The sequence below is a fragment of the Artemia sp. Qi Xiang Cuo genome, chromosome 6 (genome assembly GCF_049724085.1).
Source record: "Artemia sp. Qi Xiang Cuo chromosome 6, ASM4972408v1, whole genome shotgun sequence".
Classification (NCBI taxonomy): Eukaryota; Metazoa; Arthropoda; class Branchiopoda; order Anostraca; family Artemiidae; genus Artemia; species Artemia sp. Qi Xiang Cuo.
This window is the reverse complement of record NC_142799.1, coordinates 42,862,726-42,887,044: the sequence shown is the minus strand read 5'-3', so window position 1 is coordinate 42,887,044 and position 24,319 is coordinate 42,862,726. Positions and strand designations below refer to the sequence as shown.

General features: G+C 35.4%; 1 protein-coding gene across 1 annotated transcript in view; it reads right to left on the bottom strand.

Moving 5' to 3' along the window:
- The window catches only part of mTor (serine/threonine-protein kinase Tor), a 126,821-nt gene that overhangs the window by 51,621 nt on the left and 50,881 nt on the right, over nucleotides 1-24,319 (bottom strand). The window contains exons 11-14 of the mRNA XM_089091039.1: nucleotides 13,012-13,322; nucleotides 9,304-9,532; nucleotides 4,669-5,149; nucleotides 3,430-3,706 (exon numbers count right to left, since the gene is read on the bottom strand). Coding sequence (XP_088947165.1) covers nucleotides 3,430-3,706; nucleotides 4,669-5,149; nucleotides 9,304-9,532; nucleotides 13,012-13,322 — 1,298 coding nt within the window. The remainder of the gene's footprint in view (nucleotides 1-3,429; nucleotides 3,707-4,668; nucleotides 5,150-9,303; nucleotides 9,533-13,011; nucleotides 13,323-24,319) is intronic.

Here is a 24,319-nt window from a genome sequence, read left to right as displayed (position 1 = left end):
ATCAAAAGTGCTATTGTTGCCTATTTAGTTTCATGAAAGATATTTGAAATAATGAAGATATTCATTTGAAAGATATTCATTGAAATAATAGCATTGGTCATCACAAATTTGACTTTTAGAAGCATTAATATGCAGAAACATCTTTTAAAAAAGAAGTTTTTCAAAGAACAAAAATCAACCGAACAAAAATCACTACAGGTGAGGAGTAGGATAAAAGCTAACTATATCTTCTAAAGAGAGTTTCTTTCGATCTTTACTTAAAATGTTTTTGTTAAAAAATCAACAATAACATATTGACTATGTGGAGAGCCACTTTATAAGATTGGCAAATCTGGATACCACACTTCAACATGTACTAAGAACTCACCTAAAACTCCTTCCTCAGGCTAAATCGGGTCAAGGATTAACTAATAGCAGCATAAGAAAATAACTTACTTTTCTTTACCAGGTTTTAACACAGGCCACAACTTAAACTTAAGTTCAATAGAAGCTTAACATGAGCTCAATATTAAGTGAACTCAAACCGAATAAACTCAAAACAAGTCAATTCGCATCTTTCGCGGGCAAGGGGGACACAGAAAATCAGGAAAATGAAAATAGAATGTACCCCGTTGAACCATATTAACAATTCACTAAATTAAATCAAGAACTTTAAAGTAAGACTGAAAGCAATTTCGGAAAAAAAACAACAAAAAATCAAATGAAAATTGTCTGATAAATAATTGGGGCCAAGGTCCAACACAACATTCCCTCCCTCTCCAACCCTCTAAAGGACAGTAGTTTCATTTACGTTTCATTGGAAAGGACAAGAGTTGTGAAAAGTGTGCTTATGTTAAAACGTCAACAACCAATATATTTAACAAAATATTTTTTGTTAGCCGACCGGAGACAAAAAAAAACAAACTGTGGCCTATTTTGAGCAACACATATAAATATAAGAGTTGTTCTTCAATAGCTTTTGTTTTCATTGAGATTCTTGTTTCTGTTTACATACCCTGTAAGTCTAAACCTCTTTGAGAAAATAAAACTTTTTGACCCTGTTTCAGGTGTCACATATAGATACAATCAATCTTCAACAAAATTTGGTTTTTATTTATGTTTGCCCACTCCTCTCTATTTTCCCTCTTAGTTAAACCCTATCAGAGGTGGATAAGATTTTGGGCCCTTTTTGGCCATCACAAACTGATGTAGCCAAAATGAGTTTCAACTTTGTTTTCCGCATGGGATCTACCTCTCCCAAGAAATATGTCAATATCATTTTTAAGCTGATTTGACAGACGGAATATAATCCCCAGTTTTTCTGTGCCGCAAATCTTTTATTCTATTGGCCTGAAATGATCAAAAACATTGCAAGTCAGGTCAATAGACGGAAAAAATTAAAATTTAAAATACTGAGTCCTAGCTGATCGAAGAACATTTTGGGCGAAACAGAATTGTTTTCTGTGTATGACCGTTCGCTTGACCCAACAATTTGCAGATTTAACTTTCAAGCTCTCAAGAAAAAACCTTAAAATTTCAGCTTGATATCCCAAGACACTCCAAAGATATTGCAAATACGCAAATCTGATAGCCTTGTACCACATACAACTTTTCGGTTTGTTTTGCAACTTAAATGTACCTAGACTACAAAGTCCCATAGGAGCCTACAGTAAAAAAAGGTAGATCAGAGAAAAAAAGTTCGGCCCTTTTCTCCTCCCCCAACAAAAACCTGAAGCCCCCTTAATCTAGCCTTCCTTCTTCTGCCCAGCAGTATCTGAGATTTTTAACTTCATCGCCCAGCTGTCCCTGAGAAATTGCAGATAGGCTATTTCAATGATTTGGGTACAAATGGTATCTTTCCATCTAACTCTCCCCGTTAATCAGTTCCAATTGAAGATGCGATTGACCCAAAAGTCGCCACACCCCGAAAGTTTCAAATTGATCCCCCAAGCCATTCGCGAGACATGGCAGAGGCAGAGGGCTAGGTAGCAGAAAAGAGCATGGGAGGGAGGTTGATTGCCCTCTAATTACATTCAGCCCTCAAAAAGGACACTAGAACTTTCAATTTCAAATTGAATTAGCCCACTCCCGAGTTTCTACAACCCCCCCTTGCGTACGAAATAGCATGGTGGGAAATTTTTTTGCCCTTTACTAGCTATTTAATTTTCGGGCTGATCAAGAAAAGTTGTTGACCTTCCTCGGGCGCCATTTCTTTTTTTTTGGGGGGGGGGTCCTCGGAAAATTATTTGTAAATGAGGTTCCTATTGTCCCAAGTACTTGCGGCTGTAAGTTTCAAAATGATCAGGGAAAAAAAGCTTTTTGGTCCATTCCTAGACAAACCTTGGGAGAAATGGCAAACTTTGGACCCATTCATTCCCTTGCACTTTCTCTTTCTCTCTTCCCCTCTCTTTATCTTTGTCTCGCCCTTTCTACAGTTTTCTTTCTTTCCTCATTCTCAACCTATCACTCAATCACATACTTACTTACTCATCCTCTTACTTACACTCTCTGCAGTATAACGAATATAATGCAGTTTAGAAAAAAATTACAGTACAACTGTCATAGGAAACAAATGATAAAGGATCAGAGTAAAACAATCAATTAGGTACACAGAGTGTATAGAAGTGATCTAAAATGTTTTTGATTTATTTTAAAAGACGATTCATTCTTATTAGAAATTTCTCTAACGTTCCAAACCATCAGAGGATTTTTTCTCTCATTAAAACATGAATAAATTACTCCGATAATCCATCCCTATATTATTACTGCTCGAATCCTTTAATAAATCTTAATATTCAATTTTTCTTTTCACTTGATGATCATTATTTGAATAGAATTTTTGGGGACCCGAACTTTATATAATCAAGTTTTATGAAACTGCTTTTTTGTTCGTATGTACTAGTAGCAATAGTAATCTATTCAAGTTTTTTTCCGCCAATGCGATAAAGAGAGAATATAATATCTTCAAGGCGGTTTGACTAAAGAAATTTCTAATCGATATTCAATGATAGTCAAAATTTCATAAAACGGAATGTTTTAGCAGAATTTCAGCTTCTTTAACAAAACTAATAATTTTTTAGATTTCACCGAAAACGTTAAAGTTTCAACCTCCAGAACAGAAACTCCTACACAAACAAATCAAGAGATAGAATGTATATAAAAACGATACTATTAGAATTAACAAAAATTACTATTTTAAAATTTAAGTTACTGTATTATTTACATTGCTATCAGTCTACCTCACGGAGGAGGGACGAACCAAACCTCAGATATCAAGGTTTTAACCCAATTTGACCTCTATTTGGACAATGCGGACAAAGCTTGTTTCGCTATTCACACACTCTTTAACCAACATCTTGAAAACTAATCCTAAACCGACACAGAAAAAATAATTTCTGTTGACAAGAGATTTTTTCTCTCTTTACTATTCGAATGATGACGGTGCCTTACCTGCAACCAATTTATAATGTCTGTTCTTTTAATACCATCAACGAGCGCCTCATATACTTCAGGAGCTTGGCCATAATCAAAGCAAAGTGTAAGAAGTCTGAGAGTGTCCTGCAAAGAATTTCCTTGTGACAGCTGAATAGATTTGTAGAAGCCATGAACGGCAGGAACAACATAAGTTCCAACTTGCTGGAGGTTAAGAGGATGGCCCTCCTGACATTGCTTGAAATACAGCACTGCCTCGTAGTTCATTTTGGCCCAAGCATGCCAGGCCTTGTAGCTGAAAAATTAATTAAAATATTTTGAGCTCACTAACTCACAACTATATACTTCGCAAGGAATAGAAGCTTTGAAAATCAAAAAATATTAACTTCCTAATCATTTCCTTTAAGTTTAGAATATAGCATTAAAATACTTCAAATTTAAAAATCACCTATTGTTGAACGGACGGAAATACATTACCAGATAACATATTGATTGTTTAAAGACAACATTGATTTTGATTTGGAAAAGCGCAGGGAAAAGATTCATTCCGATGATTTATCTTTCATTTGGCATCGATGTTACTAAAAACTAAACCACAATGTTCAAAATACATATAGTTATCAATAAAACAGAAATGACGCAAAAGGCTTTAGAACTTTTAGGATTAGGGGATGGGGAAGGAGACAGTAGCCACATTCATGTCTTTAGTAATTTTTGTTCGTTTTAACTTTGAATATGTAATTAACTTTTTACTCGTTTCATGATTTATTTATTCATCTACATCAGTGTCTGTTACCTTCATGTTTGATATGTTCATTTATTTTAGTTTCAGATCGTTTTGGGTTTCATTTATTCCTTAACAGTAATCTCTGGTTATTTTGAGTTTGAATTATTATAGGACTTTATTTCTGCTGGTCTTAAGTTTAAAATGGCCTTAACGTTTCTTTTTTTTCTTTCTTTTTTTCTTAACGAGAGATAAAAACTCATAACCCGAAATAAATATCATGTTTTCTTTAAAAGTATTCTTTATTTCTGTTTTCAACTTAAGAGAACATGCTCTGCGTTTTGTAAAAACATGCAAAATTGACAAGACCAGCTATTTGGTACGTTTCGCAGTGCCTTTAAAAAAAATTAAATAAATAAATAATAACAAAAAAAACAGATTCACGACCTGGTATTACCCAGAAATAACACCTGGTAGGTCTCCCGTAGAAACAAAGTACATATTACAGAGCCTAATAAAAAAAAAGCACTTACTACTCAGGGCCATATTCCGTAGCTCTTTGATAGTATGTTATTGTATTTTGCACTGTAGATTCATTAAGTGGTGCAATACACTGTTGCCACTGGCCAAGCTTTAAATAACATTTAGTAGCTAAATCTGGCAATTCTGACTTCTTTAATACGGTAGCACTATTCTTAGAAGGAATAAAAGAAGCCTGGATGAAAGAGCTTAAACGCGTGAATGCTTCTGGTTTCTGGCCTGAGGCCCAAAGATGCTTACAATAAGCGAACTTGACGTATGGGCACAGTTCTTGACAATTAAAATACGTTTCTTTTGAGGAGCTCTCTGTCACTTCCATTAGCATGTCTAGTATCTTGTCCGAAAGTTTGAGCCGTCCTGATTTTCTGCAGAGCGAACTATATTTGAGCCAAGTTTGCACAGCGTCCTTTGGATGGAGTACTAATGATCGGACATGCAGTATTTTCTGCCAGTCTTCAAGAACTCTATTGCAAGCTGGAAAAAAACAAGAAGAAATAAAGACTACACACTGACTATAGATACAGAACACATCAAAGATCCCAATTCCAACGATTCTCATTTGATTGTTCATTGATTTTTTCATACATTTTTCTTCATCCTTTCCATACTCAAAACATGTTTTGATTAGAACAGAGCGTGAATAATGGAAACGGTCATAAAACACTGTTAAATACATTTGATAGCGTAAAATAGGCAAAAATAAATTTTTCCAAATTGTAAAAACTAATCTATTTTCGATTTAAAAAATTATCTAAGTTGCCCAAATTAAACTCTACGTTTGAATTAAAATCAAGTTGCCATCAAGCCATGGCTAATTGGAGAAAAGCCAAGACAGACAGTCTGGGTGAGAGGCAAAGCTGACATAAGCCTTTCAGGATTGTATAAAAATGATCTCATTTTCATTTGTTGATAGATCGTCTATCATTCATCTATCCTGGGCTGGCAGGCTCAGTAGACATTCAGACATCAGTGTTCATTTTCTCTGTCTAATATAAAAAAAAACATTTCTTCCAAAAAATGTTTCTCAAAGAAAAGAAAAGAAAAGAAAGAGCATTATTAAGGTATATCTGCCCTGGGTCAATTTGCCATGTAAAATTTCTTTACGCCTGTATTGCCTTGTACTTCAGCGCAAAATTAAAAGAACGGAAACAAAGTTATACAATAAATAAACGAATAAAAATAATGAACTAATAAGAGGGGACCCCAAAACAACCCAAAGCCAAGAGTTTCATTTGCAGCTTACTGAAAACGATACGTATTTCGAAGAGTATGTTTTGATTTTTCACAGATAACAATAAAAAATCAAAACACTGATCAATTTTAGGGGAAACACACAAAAAAAAAAATTCTTCGAATAAACACACAAATGACTTTCAAATTTGGTTTTACTATTTTAAAAGGATTTTTTGCAGCTATTTTTCCCTTTGACTCCATTCCATTAAAATATAAAGAGAATAATTATGGTACCAAACTAAGGCGTTTAACCATGAAACATCATATTTTCTGAAGCAATCTGTAATTAAGCTGGGAAGCTGGGTAAATACCCAGCTTCCAGATAAATTTTCTTCTATATTTCAGAAAAAGCGGTAGATCTAGGTGAATAAGAATTTCAGAGATCATCTCATATATCAATACCTGTTAATATCTGAAAGTTTCATTCACCAAGCTCAACAACTTATCTTTTAAAAGTAAAGAAAGTTAGTCAGGAAAGCAAGTGATTACTGAAATTGATTTCCTATATATTTTAAAGAAATAAAATACTGATGAAAATTTATTACATACTAGACTAATGAAACCTATAAACATACTGAAACTGAAAATATAAACAAATTTCTTGCAGTTTAAGCATTACGTAATTTTTTAAGAGCAGTAGGCTAGTAGGCACATAGCAGAAAAACTAATCAATACAGATTTTGTTTACAGTGATACACAAATAAAAATTTATCCTTTAGGAGGTTTAAGGGGGGGGGGTAGTTACGGTCTTATTAGTGGTAATATCAGTTCGTTTAAAGTTTAAGTTGTTGTTTATTCAAATATCTGTTAGTTTCAAGTTTTAATTCATTCACTGTAAATCCTATCTGTTTCAAGTTTGACAGAGTTTTATAGTCGCTCTTTATTTGCTTTTTAAAAAGTTAATCCTATACAATTCAAACGGGGTTGGGGGGGGGGGAGAGGTTCGCATGGGGTGAAAATGGGCAAAAAAAGGTGACTGAACGACCTCAAGCCACAATCGGTTCTTAAAAGGGCAAAAAAATTTTAACTTTCAGATTGAGTGATTCCCGTCCCAAGTTTCTACGACCATTCTTTCTACGTTAAGTGATGGTGAAAAAAAACAACAAACAAACGAAATAAAATTAAATAAACAAATACAGAATAATGCGCCAGAGAAACGCCGCTCTTAACTTGGTCAATGCTACTACGGGGCCATAAATTGTATTGAATCTAAATCTAACATATGCTGAAATGTATAACAAAGTTTAAGAGCTTTTTCCAGAATTTCTCAACGTTACTATAAAATTTTAAATAATTCATCTGATTGAATCTAAATCAGACATTCTGATTATTCCCAACAATCAATGTTCAGATCATTTTTGATTGTTCTAGTGGGTATAAAGGTAATAGGATATGAGGGATATCCATCCGCATACTTTTAACCCGGCAAAAGAATTTTCTACGGCATGAAGCACAACTGCGTCTTTCAACGTTGTAAGGTAATACTAAGGAACTGTCGAATCTTGGGTCTATATAGCACTCCAAGGTGCAACTACTACACAAACCCTACCCTGCTAAAGGGAGATTTATTTTGGTTTTTAATGGGCAACACTGTAAATTTCTGCTAAACAACATTTTAACGCGACACTATCAAATGAATATTGCACTATCAAATCAATGTGTCATTTTATAGATTAATTATACCGAGAGGAATAGGGTAGGGAACAAGTAAAAGTATAAAACAATGGAAGCAACAATATTTGATCAAACTGAATGTTAATCCCCTTTACACATCATTTAAAAGCAATCAATAATATCTTAAAATTAATAGCCATTTAAATGGACAAAACGAAAGCATTTTAAAACAGAGAATAAATCTATAATATCATAAAATTTTTCTTAATATGGTAGTTCAGAAACAACCAAGTAAGGAGCAGTACTATTATATCTAATGCAGTATTATATTGACTTTCTTCGGACTTTTCAGAATAGCTGCTATGTCAATGAAATTTTCAGGATTGGATGTACAGCCATATTAGGTCCTAGGGTATAAGATGTTCTGGTAAATCTGACAACAATAAACAAAGCCAGGTGGATAAGATTCACTACTACTGGGAAAGGAATTTAGATATTTTAAATGAATTCAGCTATAATTGAATTCCACACTTTCCCTGCTCTTAAGACCTGAAAGGCCCAATGAATACAGATTAATTACCATACTTGACACTTAAAATAAATACAAGTTTGGTTTAGCATCATGTCATGGGAATTATATCAACAGACCTGTGATTGGGGAGAAGTACACCCTAAGTCAAGCCTCACTTCTATTTTTTTCCAACCTGACCAGAAGGGAAGGGGTGTAGGTAGTAACTTAGAAATACTTACTAGTTTGGCTTAGCATTCAGTCATGGGAATTATCTTATCAAGGCCTCTGCTCCGGGAGAAACATACCCTAGATCAGACATTATTTCTTCTAATCCCTACAAGTAAGGAAGGAGTGGGGGGAGCCTAAAATCATCTTCTGAATACCTAATTTTGCTGTAGATCCAGTACTTGGAATTTTATTTGTCAAAACAACTAGAAAGCAACTTCTGTAAAAGAAAGTATTCTTTCTACGATTATTCCTTTTTTTCAAATAATGACAACATTACTCAAGTACTCACGAAACATAACTTATCTGTATAATCTGTACTTTCCCATTTTATGGGCCTCTAGGGTTAACCGCTGTAGAGAAGGCAATGATAAAACCCGGTTTTATCATGTTAACCACTGTAGAATAGGCAATGATAGCGAGGCTTGCATTCCGTATACGATATTAAACTGCTGTTTATTTGGGGTTTAGGGTGGGGGGAAGGTACCTAGACTAGGATAAGTTTTCAATTTAAGCTATGATTTACCCCCACCCCCCTAATGTACACCTATATGTCCCACATTTGGTTATACATTATAACACAGTAAACCGATTTTGTTTTATTCATCATCGTTAATCAAACTCGACTTTTTAGAAAGGCCCATAAAATGGGAAAGTACCGTATAATCTTTCCAATGTTTCACAAATACGAAATAATATTGGATAGTTTTATGGATGCTATTCCAAAAAAGACAAGAAGAAAACAGACAATAGCTGGACATGAGAACTTGAGATATTAACAGCTCCGAACAACTAGGTATTGTTCATTTATGTATTTCTTTACGACTTCCTGTCTACTACTATCAAAGTTGGCAATCGAAAAGAAATTTGTTTTTCACTTTGAAATTAAAGGTGGAATAAAATGCGGTGATAGTCTGTTTTCGAGATTCTTATTGCTTTTTTGGTTTGGGGGAGGAGGCCAAATCAAGAAAGGTCAAGGGATTTGAACTTAGGTAAGGAACAACCCGAGAGTAAACTTTATATTTAATCCTTCGAAGTCATTTACCTTTTAATCTATTTGTCCACATTTTCTGAATAGCAGGTCTACGATCCGGAAGTAGCTTATATTGTATTACTTCTTCAAGTTCAGAAACCATTTGAGCAGAAACCAAAGAAGCATAGCCTCTGTCATAGCTCTCTCCAATCATCGCAGTCAAATCTACGTCCAGCAAATCCCGACTGTTGTCAATCAGTGTCTGAGCGCTTGTGTACTGTTCTCTATGAACAGCAAGAACCTAAAGAAGAAAATATGTTTAAGGGTTTTAGTTGGCTTTCTACGAGGATTTTAACAATATATCGCCTCTCTCTTTTCTTTAACAGACAATGAATGAACAATACGTGTGCATTTGATCAGTCAGCAAAAAGTTTACAAGTCTTACGAGCAAAACGTTAGCTAGCATCAAACAGCTTAAGCAAGCTGTTTGAATTTGGCGGATATGCCTTCAATAATAAGACAACACTATAGTATTTTATTTGACAGGAAGCCTCGGGGTCACCAATATTTGATCTCTAACGCCATAAGCGCCACCACTTGCGGTGCCGCTAGAGTATAGTAACGCGATTGAACGGCCACAAGGGTTGACAATTTCTTCTCGTGCTGATTTTACAAACAGTTTGGGTTTGAAAAGTGTACTTCTCGTGGTATGCAAGTGCCACGCTAATTGGCCCAAAACACCACCCTAAGGGCCACGGGCGTCAAGCTCCAAAAACTCTCTTTCCCTCAAGGAAAGATACCTTGCTTAGCATAGGATTCCCTTCCTATACTACCTGTCTACCTTCGGTCTGTCAAGACTTTAGACCCTAGTCTCTACCTAGGCTAATCAAATGAAGTTTAAAGTAAAAAAAATGAAATAAGGCTTACTATTCACATCTAACTCATAACAAAACTGTACATAAGAAAGGGTAAGGACGGACTGTGAGGTCTGAAAACGAGCTAATTGAAAAACCGCCCTTCATAAAAGGAAAATTGTGTTGGGGTGGACCCCAGAATAACAATGGCCAATCCGATAAATAAGAGTTCAAATCAACTGATTTTTTTAACAACATTATCTTTCAATGACCTAGATCAGTTGGACAAAAATAGATTTTAACCAAAACTTTACTTATTGTGAAACAAGTGCCAGAGCAACGAGAATTTAGCTTGTACTTTCAAATTATACCATAAACAAATCTAATCAAAAAAGAAACAGGTCATCTATCTGAAAAGAAAAGGGGGCAGAACCCCAACATGTGTAAACATGTTATTAGAATATATGTATACGAATGAAAAAAAGAGAAAAAGAAAAAGAAAGGAGATGAAGACAAGATCATAAACTTTGCAACTTTATTCTATTATAACACATTAAGGACAGAAACATAAGATTCAGCAAACTTGCAGATACCGTCGTAACTTTTCAATGAATCTGTCGTAATTTTTTGGATGGCCGAATTTTCAGAGTTAAAACAAAACAAAAAGTTTTAAAGGTGGCGGAGTAGGAACACTCTTTTATACTTTATAAATATATCTACCTAGCTTTTGAAATTAACATTGAACATAATACTTTTTACAAAGCAAAGAAAGTTTTCATTTTACAAAAGTATTGCTTAAAATAGTGTCCAAACTATTTGTGTGACTTCCAAGTTGAAAAAAAGAAATCGTGATTACAATCATTGTAAATTATAATAATTATAATACATAATTGTGAAAGACAGCAAATCCTTAGTAACTTTGCCCTATTCTTCTCAGAGAAAACTTTGAAAGTGCTCTTCACAAAAGTTCCTCTTAGCACTTTAGAATGGTTTTCCAAGAGATCATTATTTTTCTAAGCCAAAATCTGAACATCTGAAAGAACAGACGTCATTCCTTCAATTTTTAAAGAAAGAGAAAAAAGTATATAGCTCAGAATTGTAAGGCAACAGCTCTTAAATTTTCTCGGAGAAACACAATATGAGGAATTGGAAGCATAGTCTTATCTTAGAGCACCCTCATTGCTTCAAACGGAAATATTTTGCTATAAAATAAATCCCAATTCCCCGGAAAAGCAGGGTTCTAAATCTTCAACTGTGTAAAAGAAAGAAAACGAGCCAAATAAGCTTTTTCAATTTATGACAATCAAGTCAGCGACAATAGAAAGGTATACTAGACAGGGTTCTAGACAGTTATCATATGAAGTGATCCCACGAAACGCTATTTTTCTTTAGAACTGAATGCATCCACTAAATGGACGTATTCTGATTTCGCTTCAATAAATACGGGAAATGTACACATGACTGCGTTGATGAGGGTATGTATACAAAAGTTACAATGGCGATAATACACTTAAATGCTTCTAGTAGAATCCCTGGCCCCCAGAATAGATATTGAAAATACACTGTTTGAGAATGCTACTCAATACGTGGAAGGAACAGATTTTAAGCAAAATATTGGATAGCTTGGATTTTGTTTCATAGCAAAAAATAGCAATGGTCCAAACCAAAAAAAGGCCATTTTTGCTTATTCTGACAAAAAAATTTTGCCCTAGACAGGACATTATTGTAAAAAGGGTTTAAGTTTCACCAATGCTACCAGAACCGAAATGAATCAACTGTCAAATGTTCTGCCCGTTTAAAGAACTTAGCTGAATTATTTAATTTCGTTGTTTATTATAACAAAAAGTGAAGATAGATAATAAAATTTGAAACCAGCAAAAATAATTCATATAAGAGGCGAAACTTCAAAGGACCAAAAATTAAATCAACGCCAACCTCGTAAAGGTTAGGGAGTCCTTTGCGCTTGTAAAAGCAAGTAAGTTCCGTCAGTAGCCAAGGACATGTAAATCCTCCCTTTCACCACGAATTTTTAGATATTTCGGTCTTAAGAAGTCGACCAGCAGCACACGTTATGCAGGGCACCGTGAATATGAGGAAAGAGGATTATTTGTCAGGAATAGGGGAAAGATACGCAAAGTAATTGCAAATTCACTGTTTTAGAGGAAAATTTTTCCGATTTTCGCAATCAGTATTAAAGTAAAAGTTTTAAATCCACAAAGGGCTCTTAGGAGGTCTTGGGAAGCAAACTCTTCTGAGTGACAAACAAATATTTCCGTCCCTCAAAGTTTATGCTGCAATGATTTTTTTAGGATTAAAAATTTACGGTCACCTTTAAAATCTCTTAATGACAAAATAAAGTAAAGCAAATTTTTACAAAATATAATTTGAGTCAATTCTTTCATCTAGGTCAGGAAAAAAAACACATAAAAGACATTTCTTATCCAGAAAAAAAAAGAAAGACACAAATAAATGAACCTTTTTCAAGATTTATTTTTGTAAATATTTAAAACCAGTTTTTTCATCTTTATTATAGAAGCCCGAATGTACTGAGTTTTAGCCATTAAGGTGAGTGCTAAAGTGCTTTGAAACTATATAGTTTCTTTTCAGACTAACAGGGAGCCATGTCCATTCATCTTGATTTATTGTTCTCAGCGTTTGCCGGACATATTCATTTCGTATCGCACGACCATCTCAAAAGGTTACAATGAAATTAGTTCACTGATCTTACTATAATCGAACATAAGGAATTTAGTTTTAATCAGTTAGCTTAGAAAGCTTATCTCTCGAAAATTGTTTGCATGTGCCTGGTTCACTATAATATTAAACGCTCCGTGTTCAAATTATCTAAAATCAAATCTTATTCAAATTTTCAAAACTTAAAGAAACAATAGTTAGAGCGATAAATTAATTTAATATCGATTCTTACCGCTCTATAAAAAGTCCCTTCTTGAGTCTCCTTTGGTATAAATTGGACAAAATCCTCCATGGCTGTCCACTTTTTCAAACCCCAAGAAGATGTGGCCGCCATTCTGGCTAACTTACTTTTACTTTGCGCATCAACAGAGGGCCAGTATGATCGTGCAATATCATAGAGTCCCTCCCAATCAGCTAATGACTCCATGCACCTCATTTGCCCAAGGACAAATTCAACATTGCGAGGCTCTTTTTCCAATTTTTGTTTATATGTTTCTAAAGCCTTTTCCCAGTCGTGGAGCTTTTCATGCCACCGCTCCAACACTAGAAAATAAGATTTGCGTCGAAAATTACAGAAAAAAAGAGATAAATCTACTCCTAAGTAATAAAAATGATACATTTAAACAAACAAATGCTGAGCCTGTGTTTTACACCTAATATAAAGAACACATGTTTATTTACTTATTGACACGTTATACACAAATTAGCATTACAGTTGACACGAATGCAACACAAAAAGCGGGCATAAAAAAACATGATGGTACGAATACAACACAAAAAGTGGGCATATAAAAAAAAATACATCAATCACAGAAGGTAAAAAGCAGGGGGAAGAAGAATCAACAAAAAAGACAAAGAAGCAATGCCACCAGTAAGGGGGGGGGGGGAGACCAAAAATTGATTTTATCATTCTTTTAAAGCTACCAAATAAATTGAACCTTCATAACTACTTGAGGCAGGCTATTACCTGCAGTCAACCGCGCAGCCAGAGAAAGGAGAGAGAATTCTGTACATGAAAGAATATAAAGTGATTCTACATGTAGTGACAGATTAGTTACTTAAGGAATAGCATCTTCTGCGAGATTCCTAACACAACTTTAAAAGCAGTTCCAAAAAAAAAGAGTGTTATCTATACAATCAATTCACCCATTTCCCTACGGCGTTACATACCTTCATTCCAACTAGTACCCCCAGCTAAGAGTTTTGTCAAAGAATCAGATATTGAAACATTAGTTTTGTAAATCTACGATTCTACTTTTACGGAATACGGTCAAAATAAAGACTATCGAGAGAATACTGAATGAGTTCCTCTCGTAAACATATACTCTCAAAAAGACCCGTGTTGAACAAATCGAATGGCTTTATGATGATCTTGACCAGGAAAAGCACCCAAATGTGTTCCTCCTGCATTCACAGTTTGACAGTTGAAAGGCAAGTCCACTACTAACTCCGTGCTGCAAGTATATAACCAAATAACACCTAGTCCAGAAGGCCTTCTATCAAGTCTGCAGAGTGCATGCATTGTCGTCAATTGCAGACCATGTAAAATACCACAAGTAATGGTTAAGTCTGACTCAAAGAGTCAAGCTAGAAACGTGTTCTTTGACAAAAAGAAACTTGCGGAATTCCTGCGATTGAATTTAGTAAAGCGGCTGAAGGGCCTTGAGACACAGATCAGCACCGCCGGTTCGGACTTAAAGAAGTCTAGTGCCGTATCTTTACCTTTTTTATGACTTGCTGACGGTATTTTTGGTAAAACTAGTATAAACTTACTGGACAAGACCATACTTTTCCTCGTAAACTGTAGGTTATATTAGTGAATTGGATCAAAATATACTAATGTGAAAAAAAAACTTGAAAAAAAATTAATTCTCTATTTGGGTGTAAGCCTAAAAGTGGGTAGTAAATCAATTAAAAAACACAAAATGGGGATCGAACATGTCTACAAGAAATTGTTGATCGTTTTTGTGATGTTTTACGAATAAGGGGGCTAAGTTATGTGAAATCACAAAAGTTTAAGTGGTCCCTCTTCCCGTGTGTACCATGAGAAAAATGTTAGTGTCATTTGCGCTTCATGAATGTTGTAAATCAGAGATATCGAAGATTTTTGAGTAATATGAAGTCTAATTCAAGCAGCTGGATGGCATATAGTCAAAGCGGAAAAAAAAGTCGGGTCGCAGTACTACACCACCTAATAAACAATTCAATGAAAAAAAAAAGAATCTTCCCAGAGGCGTTAAAAGTGGCGAAGTTAATTCCTTTATATGTTAAATAAAAAAAACATTTTTTTTCATCTGAAAGTAAGGAGCAACATTGAAAATTTGCTGCCCCCTCCCCAATAACTGGCTTTTTACGCTACAGGTTGACTTTTTGTTCCAATAATCTGAGAATGACTCCTGAAACCCAAGGGCCGATTAATTAGAATAATAAGCTTTTTTTAAAAGTTCTAAAAAAAACTTTGGCGTAAAGAGAGAGGAATTGGAGAGGAAGTGAGACCCCTCATATACGCAATAATTTCTGTTCGTTTTAAGTTTCAATGTTGCTCCTTACTTTCAGTAAAAAAAAAATTGTTTTTTTTTATTTAATTTCTGATCGTTTTTTAAATAACGCCGGGAAATCAGGCTTGCCCTCCATCGATAGTTTCCTTCTCCCGCGGAAAATTACTAAATGGAAATATCCTCCCACGTACCCCCCCCCCCCGACAAGGAAACCATCGCACCACCCCCCCCCACCCCCCCACCCCCCACACCAAAAATATCTATATACTTTCCAATGCAGTCCTACCCCCGAGGCTGTGGGAGGTCAAGTCATCCTCAAAGAAATAGTTATTACATGTCGACTTTTTTCTTCTTTTTTTTACAAAATGGCTATCTCAAAATTTTAATCAGACGGCTTTGGGGACAAGAGGCGTGAGAGGCGGCTAGCTGCCCTCCAATATTTTTGGTAACTTTCAAAGGACACTACAACTTTTAATTTCCAATAAAGTGAGCCACCTCCCGATCATCTAGGATCACTGGTTTGATAGAAGAAACAATATTTCAAATTTCAAATTTGTGTATATAAGAGCTTGAAACCTCTACACTAGGGTTTCCTGATATGCCGAATTTGATGGTGTAATTTCACTAAGATCACTTGATGTTTGGGTGTGTTTCATCCTTTTCTCAGACTCACAAATTTTGATGGGTAACAATAAACTTGATGAATTTAATATATTTTGGATAAACATCAAAATTTGATTCTTATGATGTGTCTATTGTTATCAAGACTCTGGTTCTTAAGAGTTTCGGTTACTATTGATCCGCGTCGCTCCTTATTTACAGTTCCGTACCATGAAATGTTTGAAAAGTTTAAAAAGAGATGAACCAAATATCGAAACGCCAGTTTCAATTCTTCTATTGTTTTTAGAAGCATAAATCATCAAACGCTGCAGACTGAACTAAAAAGAGTAAGCGTGAATGGCGAGAGCCTTAAGAGATTCCGATCTTGTCTGACTGACCGTAAGCAAGTTGTGTTGAAGGTTTAACGTTACATCGTCGATTTCAAATGATGTGTGGCGTACCCCAGGTTTAGCTCCTCCCCCCAAATCCAAAATTTATGTTAATTTCTGGGCACTTCTTATTCAATTATCAAATAAAGTTATTTTCTATAATTAATACCCCCCTCCAAAAAAAATTATCATTGCCCCCCCCCCCCCCCAATGAAAATGCCTGCATATGTACCTGCCGATGGATCTATCCTAGGTTTTCGTTTGTCTTAAATATTTATTGACTGAATAGTACTATATTCATCACAGGCATGTAATAGCATGTGGGCTGATGATAGTTCACTACTCGTGGCTCCCTCGTCAATGAGATTTTTACTATGTAAAGAGAAAGCACTATTTGAGTTCATTAAATGGGCCAATCACAATCTTCTCATTTTAAATTTTGATAAAACTAAGTATAATATTTTTTCAAGGATAGGCACAAGTACGTCTAATCATATATTAAATGTACATAAAAAGAAAATGACTATAATTCGTGAAACAAAATACTTGGGATCTATTACAGACGGAACGGGGATCAATTTTTCCTTATATGAAAGTTATATTATTATTTTTCTTATATGTAGTTTCCTGAAAGTTATTCTCCTCTTTGCACTTACTATTCACAAACGACTGACGTAATAAATAGCTCCAGGCGTAGCTAATTCAACAGTGGCTTGCAAATAGGAAATTTCATTGAAAGAGTTCAGTTTTTATATTGGTCTTACATTCAATACTTGTTGGATAACTATTGGATGTTGAGCAATGTGGAGTATACCTTTTTTGTTATTTTAATTAAGGAATAAAGTAATATATTTTCATTAAATCAATGGCCTGACCATAGACCTGTGCAGTAGGGCCTAAAAGGGTGTTCGCCTCTGAGTAAGGTGGGAATAATTTTGGCTTAGTTAATCTGGCACATTTTATCCATACGTAGTATAGTTGCACACTGTGGGAAGTAATTTTTTTTTTAATCCCGAACAAAGCAATGATTTTTTTTTTATATAAGGGTGTTAATAAATCTTCTGTCTCAGATAGTTTTTTTAAGTTTAAAGAACAAAAGATTACAAAATAAGAGTTTTTGTTAATAAATATTTAATGATATACTGCCTTCTTTATTTGCAAGTTCTTTCCACTAATCTGAAACACAACTCCAACTTCATTTATTATCAGAAAATTTATACCGAGTATCTACAATGTAATCCCTGGTAATGTTCGTGAAGCTACGCATCTTGCTGCATTCAAGACCATAGTAAAAAAAAATTCGTCCTCAAAAAAGAGCAAAAAGAGTGAGTCAATTTTTATTTCCCTTTTCTAATTCTTCCTAGTTACTAATTCTTATCTCCTTTTTTGCGTCAGTCTTCTTTATATTATTCAGTAAAAATCATGTTTTTCACCTGCTATTTAACAAGTCCCGGACTTTTCCTGTTTAGAGAGCAAAACGGTGAGCCGTAGAAATTTTCAGTCAAAAACGCTCAAGTTCTGACTTTAGACAAAAACAAGACAAGTTCAAGCCCGGATCTGACTCAATGCAGAACCAAGAAACATCATGACAACATAGTTTTGTTGTAGAACTGCAGAATAACTCAGTGGAAGACGACAGACCCAGTGGGAAAATTCAGGATTCAGCAGCAGAATTTTAGTAACATACCGTAATAAGAAGCTACGTCCCAATCTCGTGTGGAAACAAGCTGAGTCTTAACCGGGTAAAGAAGAGCGATGTCTTGATCCGGTGCGAGAAATATTTAAATACAACATGCGGACTACGTCGGTGCAAAACGAGGTGCGTCCTGACCCGGTACAAAAACGAACTGAGTCCTGACTTGGAGGAAAAACAAGGTAAGCCCAAACACGATGCAAAAAACGATAGAAGCCCTGAATCAGTGCAAAAGCTAGCCTTGTACAAGCTATGGAACAACAGTAGCGTGATGCAAAAACTAGGTGATTCTTGACTCAGAGCAAAAACAGTAAAATTATGAAAAACAACCAAAAAAAGACAAAAAGAATAAAACAACACAAGTTCTGACCTCTTGAAAAACGATTTAAGTCTAAGCGGCAAACTGAATCGGTAAAAAATGAGCCAAGTCTTGACTTGGTGCAAAAGCAAGCTAAGTTCAAGTGTGGTAAAGCTTTCTAATTTAGTTAATTATTAATTTAGTAAAATATATATGACGCAAATATGAAGTTTTGAAATACCACTTTTTATTTAAGATAAAAAACGTATCCTGCTAAGTTCTGTTTAACGGGAAATTGAGAAATTACAACTTCCTAGCGATTACGTGGGAAGGTGTGGTTGATAAAAATGTATAAAAGATACATTTTATCGGAAGGGAAAATCTTATACTAACTTTATGCCGGACTGACCTCTGGTCCGTTGTTTTTAGAAATACCTTGGAACTTTGTCTTATCATTGTAAGTGTTTAAGTATCTATTTATATATTATTGTTGTTTTTGAGACTTGTGGTCTACTTGGGACAGCCAGTCCCAGTAGACAGAATATATTCAATTATATTATATGTTAAATGAATAAAAGCATTGTATTTTATACAACCTCTCTACGATCTACTTTTAGCTTCTCGAACATACCCAGTCGGTACGCCTCATTAGTTCGGTTATAGCCTAAGGCACGCTACCAAAGTTTAACTACCTTAGGGCCAGAGTTTATCTCCCCTATAAAGGGTGAATAAAGGCTTCTACGACTACAACCCCCAAATACCATAAGAATAACACTTCACAACAACTGGTGACGAATCTCAGTGAAGAAGTGCGAACACGTGCAAAGTCCTGAACCAGCGCAAAAACGAGCTAAGGCCAAGCTGAGGATTCCCTAGATACAGCAGAGAACTAGGTCCTGACTTGGTGCAAAATATGAGCTAAGGCTATCTTGGGGCAAGATAAGCCTTGATTAGGTATAAAAACATAGCAAGTCCTGACCGGTGTAGAAACAATACCAAACTACATTTAGTACTCACATATGGCCAAATTTTTAGCAGAAAGGTAGGCAGGTAGGACCTTTTTCCGAAATTAAAAATATTTAATGATTTTCAACTATGTGATTGGAGGAAAATAATGAGTTCATTGCCAGTCCAACAACCCTATCATCTGAACACCAGCGTTTTACCAGAAAAGTTGGCATTTTTCAATTATTTTGAAGCATTATTACGCAAGGATGTTCAATATGTATTAATTCAGGCGTAAAGTTGACCAACGGCTTTTTTCACTCTCTCCTTCAAACTCTACCACCACCAGCTTTTTTGAAGAGAGGTAATCACTCGCATCAATTGTAGTCCGGAATTCCATATGGTTTTCAATCTGTATGATTAGGAAACCCAATTTCTTCCTCCCAACCCACCCAGCAGCCAGTTCTCTAGCAGAAAGGTCGACATGATGCATCTTGCTTGAACCAGAATGCTGCGAAGATTCCATTATGTGTAATTGGGGGAAAAAAACTAGATTTATGGCGACTCTAGACCACCCCCCCCCCTCCAAATTAGCAACAAATTAGCACATAGATGGACATCTAGCAAATCTGGCAAATAGCTCGAACCAGAATCTTATAAGGATCCTCAATTTGTAAAATTTGAGAGATAAATTGGATCCATGGCCCACCGACAATACTCATCGGCGACTTTTTTCAGAAGAGTGTTTTTGTCCTATAGGGTTAAAAAAGGGGGCAAACACCTAAGACCACTGGGACATAAGAATGATGATTCTCAGCAGCATACGATCTTTCTTTAACGCTTACACGGAAGGCCAAAATCCACATGAATTTTCTTGGGCACCTTAGCTACAGTTGAGGAGATCAAAACAGGGAGATTACAATCAAGGCATTTTAAGTCACGATCAGTTTTCAAAGTTTTAAATTCGAGGATTCCCCAGACAGTGGCATTTAGAGACTGATAGAGTGTAAAGGTCCGTCGTCTATCATTTTTACTAGCAAAAGTCCCCTTATCCGCTGATATTCACCCCCCTAATTACAAGCGAGCCTCATTGGAATTTTCCATCACTTCCAGCAGTTCCAGCAAGTAACCTTCCAGCCCTTTCCCCCTCCCCCTCTCTAATGCCAACAACCGTGTCTTGATTAATATCTGCAATAATTGAATTTCTGTCTTAAAATTGAAACTTGTTTCTGCTGAAGTGAGAAGTGGAAAGAATTTAATCGGGATTTATATAAAATGTATATTGAATGTATTTATTCTAAGAAATTGCATCTTTTTTCCAGTAAACTTGGTTGATATTGATCTATGGATTTTGTTTGTTTGTCGTTGTTTTTTAATGGTAATTTTTTCTCGTTTTAAGTTTGACTTGTTATATGATATTATTTCTGTTCCTTGTTGCTTTTAATTCTGCTCTACTTTTGATTGAAAAACTTCTCATCGGAATTTATATATTATTAATTTCACAGAATTTCATTAATTATAAACAAAACCTTATAAGAATAATCTCTGTAGACATAGTTCAAAATAAGTTGAAATAACTGAATAAATAAAATGACAAAAATAGGTCAGAATTAGACAAAACGAACTTTAGACATAAAACGACTAATGGATAAAACAATGAAAATTAAATGAATGAAAAGGATGCAATTCAATTTACGAATTTGCAATTACGCTCCTTTAACAAGGAGTGATTACTAATCATTGAGAATGATCCCTGAAAGATCTTCTGGGGCTCCATCAGGACCGCCCAAGCTATGCAGATTTTCCATCGGGACATGATTCTTACTTCAAGATGCGACATACCGATGATTCTGCTAAATTTACTTATGAATCTTCGTTTTTAAAATGGGATAATTCATATTGCCCCTCCCCCCTTCCGACCCAGGGCAGGTCATATTGCTCTTAAGGGAATATTTATTGAGCTTTTTTTTATCATTGTAATAAAAAAAAATTCTTGAAATTTGCATGCGATGATACGTAAGGGCCTTGGGGCACGACGGATGAAGAAAGAGGCATCCCCCCCAATCTATTCCATCCCAGAATTAAGGATAATAGTATCAGCATGTGTGATCAAATTAACTCTCTCGAAGCTCTCTATGATCATCTGATCCATTTGAAAAGGTATGGGAAACAGTGAGACAGATTTCTCTTTACAGGGTCCATAATATTGCGCAGATGATCGTATAGACACAGTAATCTTCTTCTATTTGACAGCAGGCGGGCTTTTCAGTGATACTATTTAGCCCTTTTCCTTTTGCTTCACTCTGTGGGCTACAGAGCTACTGGCTTGATTGCCTCATGATTATTAGATATTTTCAGATATCTTTCAGTAGATCTTTTGACTCTAGGAGTTCAATTATGAGTTGATAGATGTCAATTTCTATGCTCTGTGTGCAGGTATAGTTGGCTAGGCTCTTGGCTGATAGTGAGATTTTGTGGTGTTTCAAGCATTTTAACCGTTTGCAAAGCAAGGTATGTTGTGCAGACGTCAGCATAGTAAATTCAAATAGGCAATGGTCAATTGCTTCATTATTCATATTACAATGCCTACAAAGAGGGGACAGGGGAATTGAACCACTTGAATTAGAAAACTTATACGAGAATGCGAGAAAGTTTAGTCCATTTGTTCCGGAGCGACTTCTATGATAAATTTTAGAAAGATACTTATTGGGAAAGGGGGAAAGGATAGGATTAATCTTATCAAAATTAATATCTGATAGTCTCCATCGATAAATATCTCTAATCGGGATTGGTCTCCCACTTGGCTGGTCAATATTTATAGCATATTTTGCTATTTCATCAACCTGATGGTTACCATTTATGCCAGTGTGGCTAGGAATATACTGAAAATAAGTTTTTATGCCACTTGAAGCAAGATTATCTAAAATACTGAGACAATGATAAGTGTCAATATCTAACTTATACTGAGGAGCTGAGGCCAGCAGCTCAAGGCTTGATAAAGAGTCGGAATATACAATAATGTTATTTAAATTTGCAATCAAAGGTTGGTTTTCCTTAATGTGTTCTAATGCCATGATTATGGCATTTAACTCAGCAGACATTATAGAAAAATTATTATATAATCTCTAGCCCATTGCAATTTTCAGGTGAGGAAGGAAAGCACCACTTGCTACCTTCTCATTCATTTTTGACCCATCAACAAATATTTGGAAGTGATTTTTATAGGTAATTGTATTAAGTTCAGCAAATTTTTTTCTGGACAAAAGCGATGGGGGTTACATCTTTAGTCCACTTTGAGAAATCAGTATTTATTATGGGACTTGACCAATTCCATGGAGGGGATTGGGGGAAAGTGGGTGCAATAGACTTTGCTGGTACGGGGAACTTCTTCTGAATGTTGGCATACTCATCTGCAATGCCTCAATACATGGCTGGATTTCTTAACCAATTATGTAGGGTGTGTGAGCTATTTGATTCAATTTTTGTAAGATGTTTTGTCAAGAGAAAGCTACGTCTCTCCCTTATTGTTGTTAATCCACTCTCCATAAGCAGAAATTTGGTGCTTGTGGCTTTCCTAAGACCAAATATGAGACGTATTATATCATTTTGTGTTGTTTCAATTTTTTGCATCTGGGTCTTTGCACATGCACGATATACGATGAGACCATAGTCAATATGGGGTCTTATATGTGATGTATAAAACTGGAGTAAGGTTTTCTCCTTACAGCCCCAGGGTGTGGAAAGAAGTCTTTTTAGTATATTTGTTTTTCTATAGCATTTTTTTATTGTGTTTGAAATGTGGAGGTGGAAATTAAGTTTTTGGTTAAGCATGAGACCTAGGTAATTAATATGATTATCTTCTGGAATAGTTGTTTTATTTAGAGTTTGTTTTAAATTAACATGGTTTTGCTTCCGCTGAAATTGGATTATTTTTGACATGGTAGGTGCAATGGGTAAATCTGAATGTTGAGAGAATTTTTCAAATTGGAAAAGTGACTTTTGCAGATTTGACTGTGCTATCTCAAAGGTGTTGCCAGATGACCGTAGCACCAGATCGTCAGCATAGTGTAGATTTGTGTGGGGTAGGTTCATGTCCCAGAGATATAGGGCAAACAGGAGGCAACTGAGGACTGCTCCCTGAGGTAGGCCTTTGGTTGTTGTCTTTTGGGGTGAAAGGCTGAACCAACACAAACAATGAAAATTGGCACTTCTCTGAAGGATTTTATTAGAGATACTAGCTTGGGAGGGTAGTCCAAGGTTTTCAAGATTAGTAAGAACGATTGGGTGGTTCACATTGTCATATGTCCCTTCAAAGTCTAGGAAAGCAGCACCTAGGACACTATTTTTAGAGAATGATTCATTTATTGCATTTGTTAGTAAAATTAAAGCATCTGTTGAGGAGTGGTGTTTCCTGAATCCAGTTTGAGTGTGAGGGATCATATTGTTTTTTTCAACAGACAAGAGAAGTCTGTGATAGATCATTTTCTCCGTTATTTTCCCCATCACAGGATTAATCATTATGGGCCTTTAGGACTCAGGGTTCCCTTGGGGTTTATTTTTCTTTAGGATTGGTAGGAGGGACGAACATTTCCATATATTGGGGAAATTAAAAGATGCCCAAGCGTGATTATAACAATTTAGCAGTTCTTGTTTGTATGAAGGGGTGAGATTCTTTATCCATGTAGGGTGTATATTGTCATAGCTGCCGCTAGTTTTGGTCCTAATATGATGTACTGCATTATTCATTTCCTGGATTGAAAATCGACTAGTTATATAATCAGATCCTGGACGTGGTTGATAACTTGGGTTCATAGGAATTGGGGACATTTTGCTTCGATTATTTGATGTTAGCTTATTAACAAAAAGAGTTGCAAATAGCTTAGCTTTTTCATTATCATGGTCATAGTGGGTATTATTATGTATAAGCTCATACAGGAGTGGGTTGGGGGAAATCTTTTTCCCACAGATGTGGCTTATGACTTTATGTATAATTGGCTCATGTGTTTCTCTGGAGAGATTATTTGCAAAATTATTCCAGTAATTATATTTAGCATCTATTATAGTCCTTTTTAGATTAGATTCTGCTTGTAATTTTTAAATATGTACCAGGTGATGGT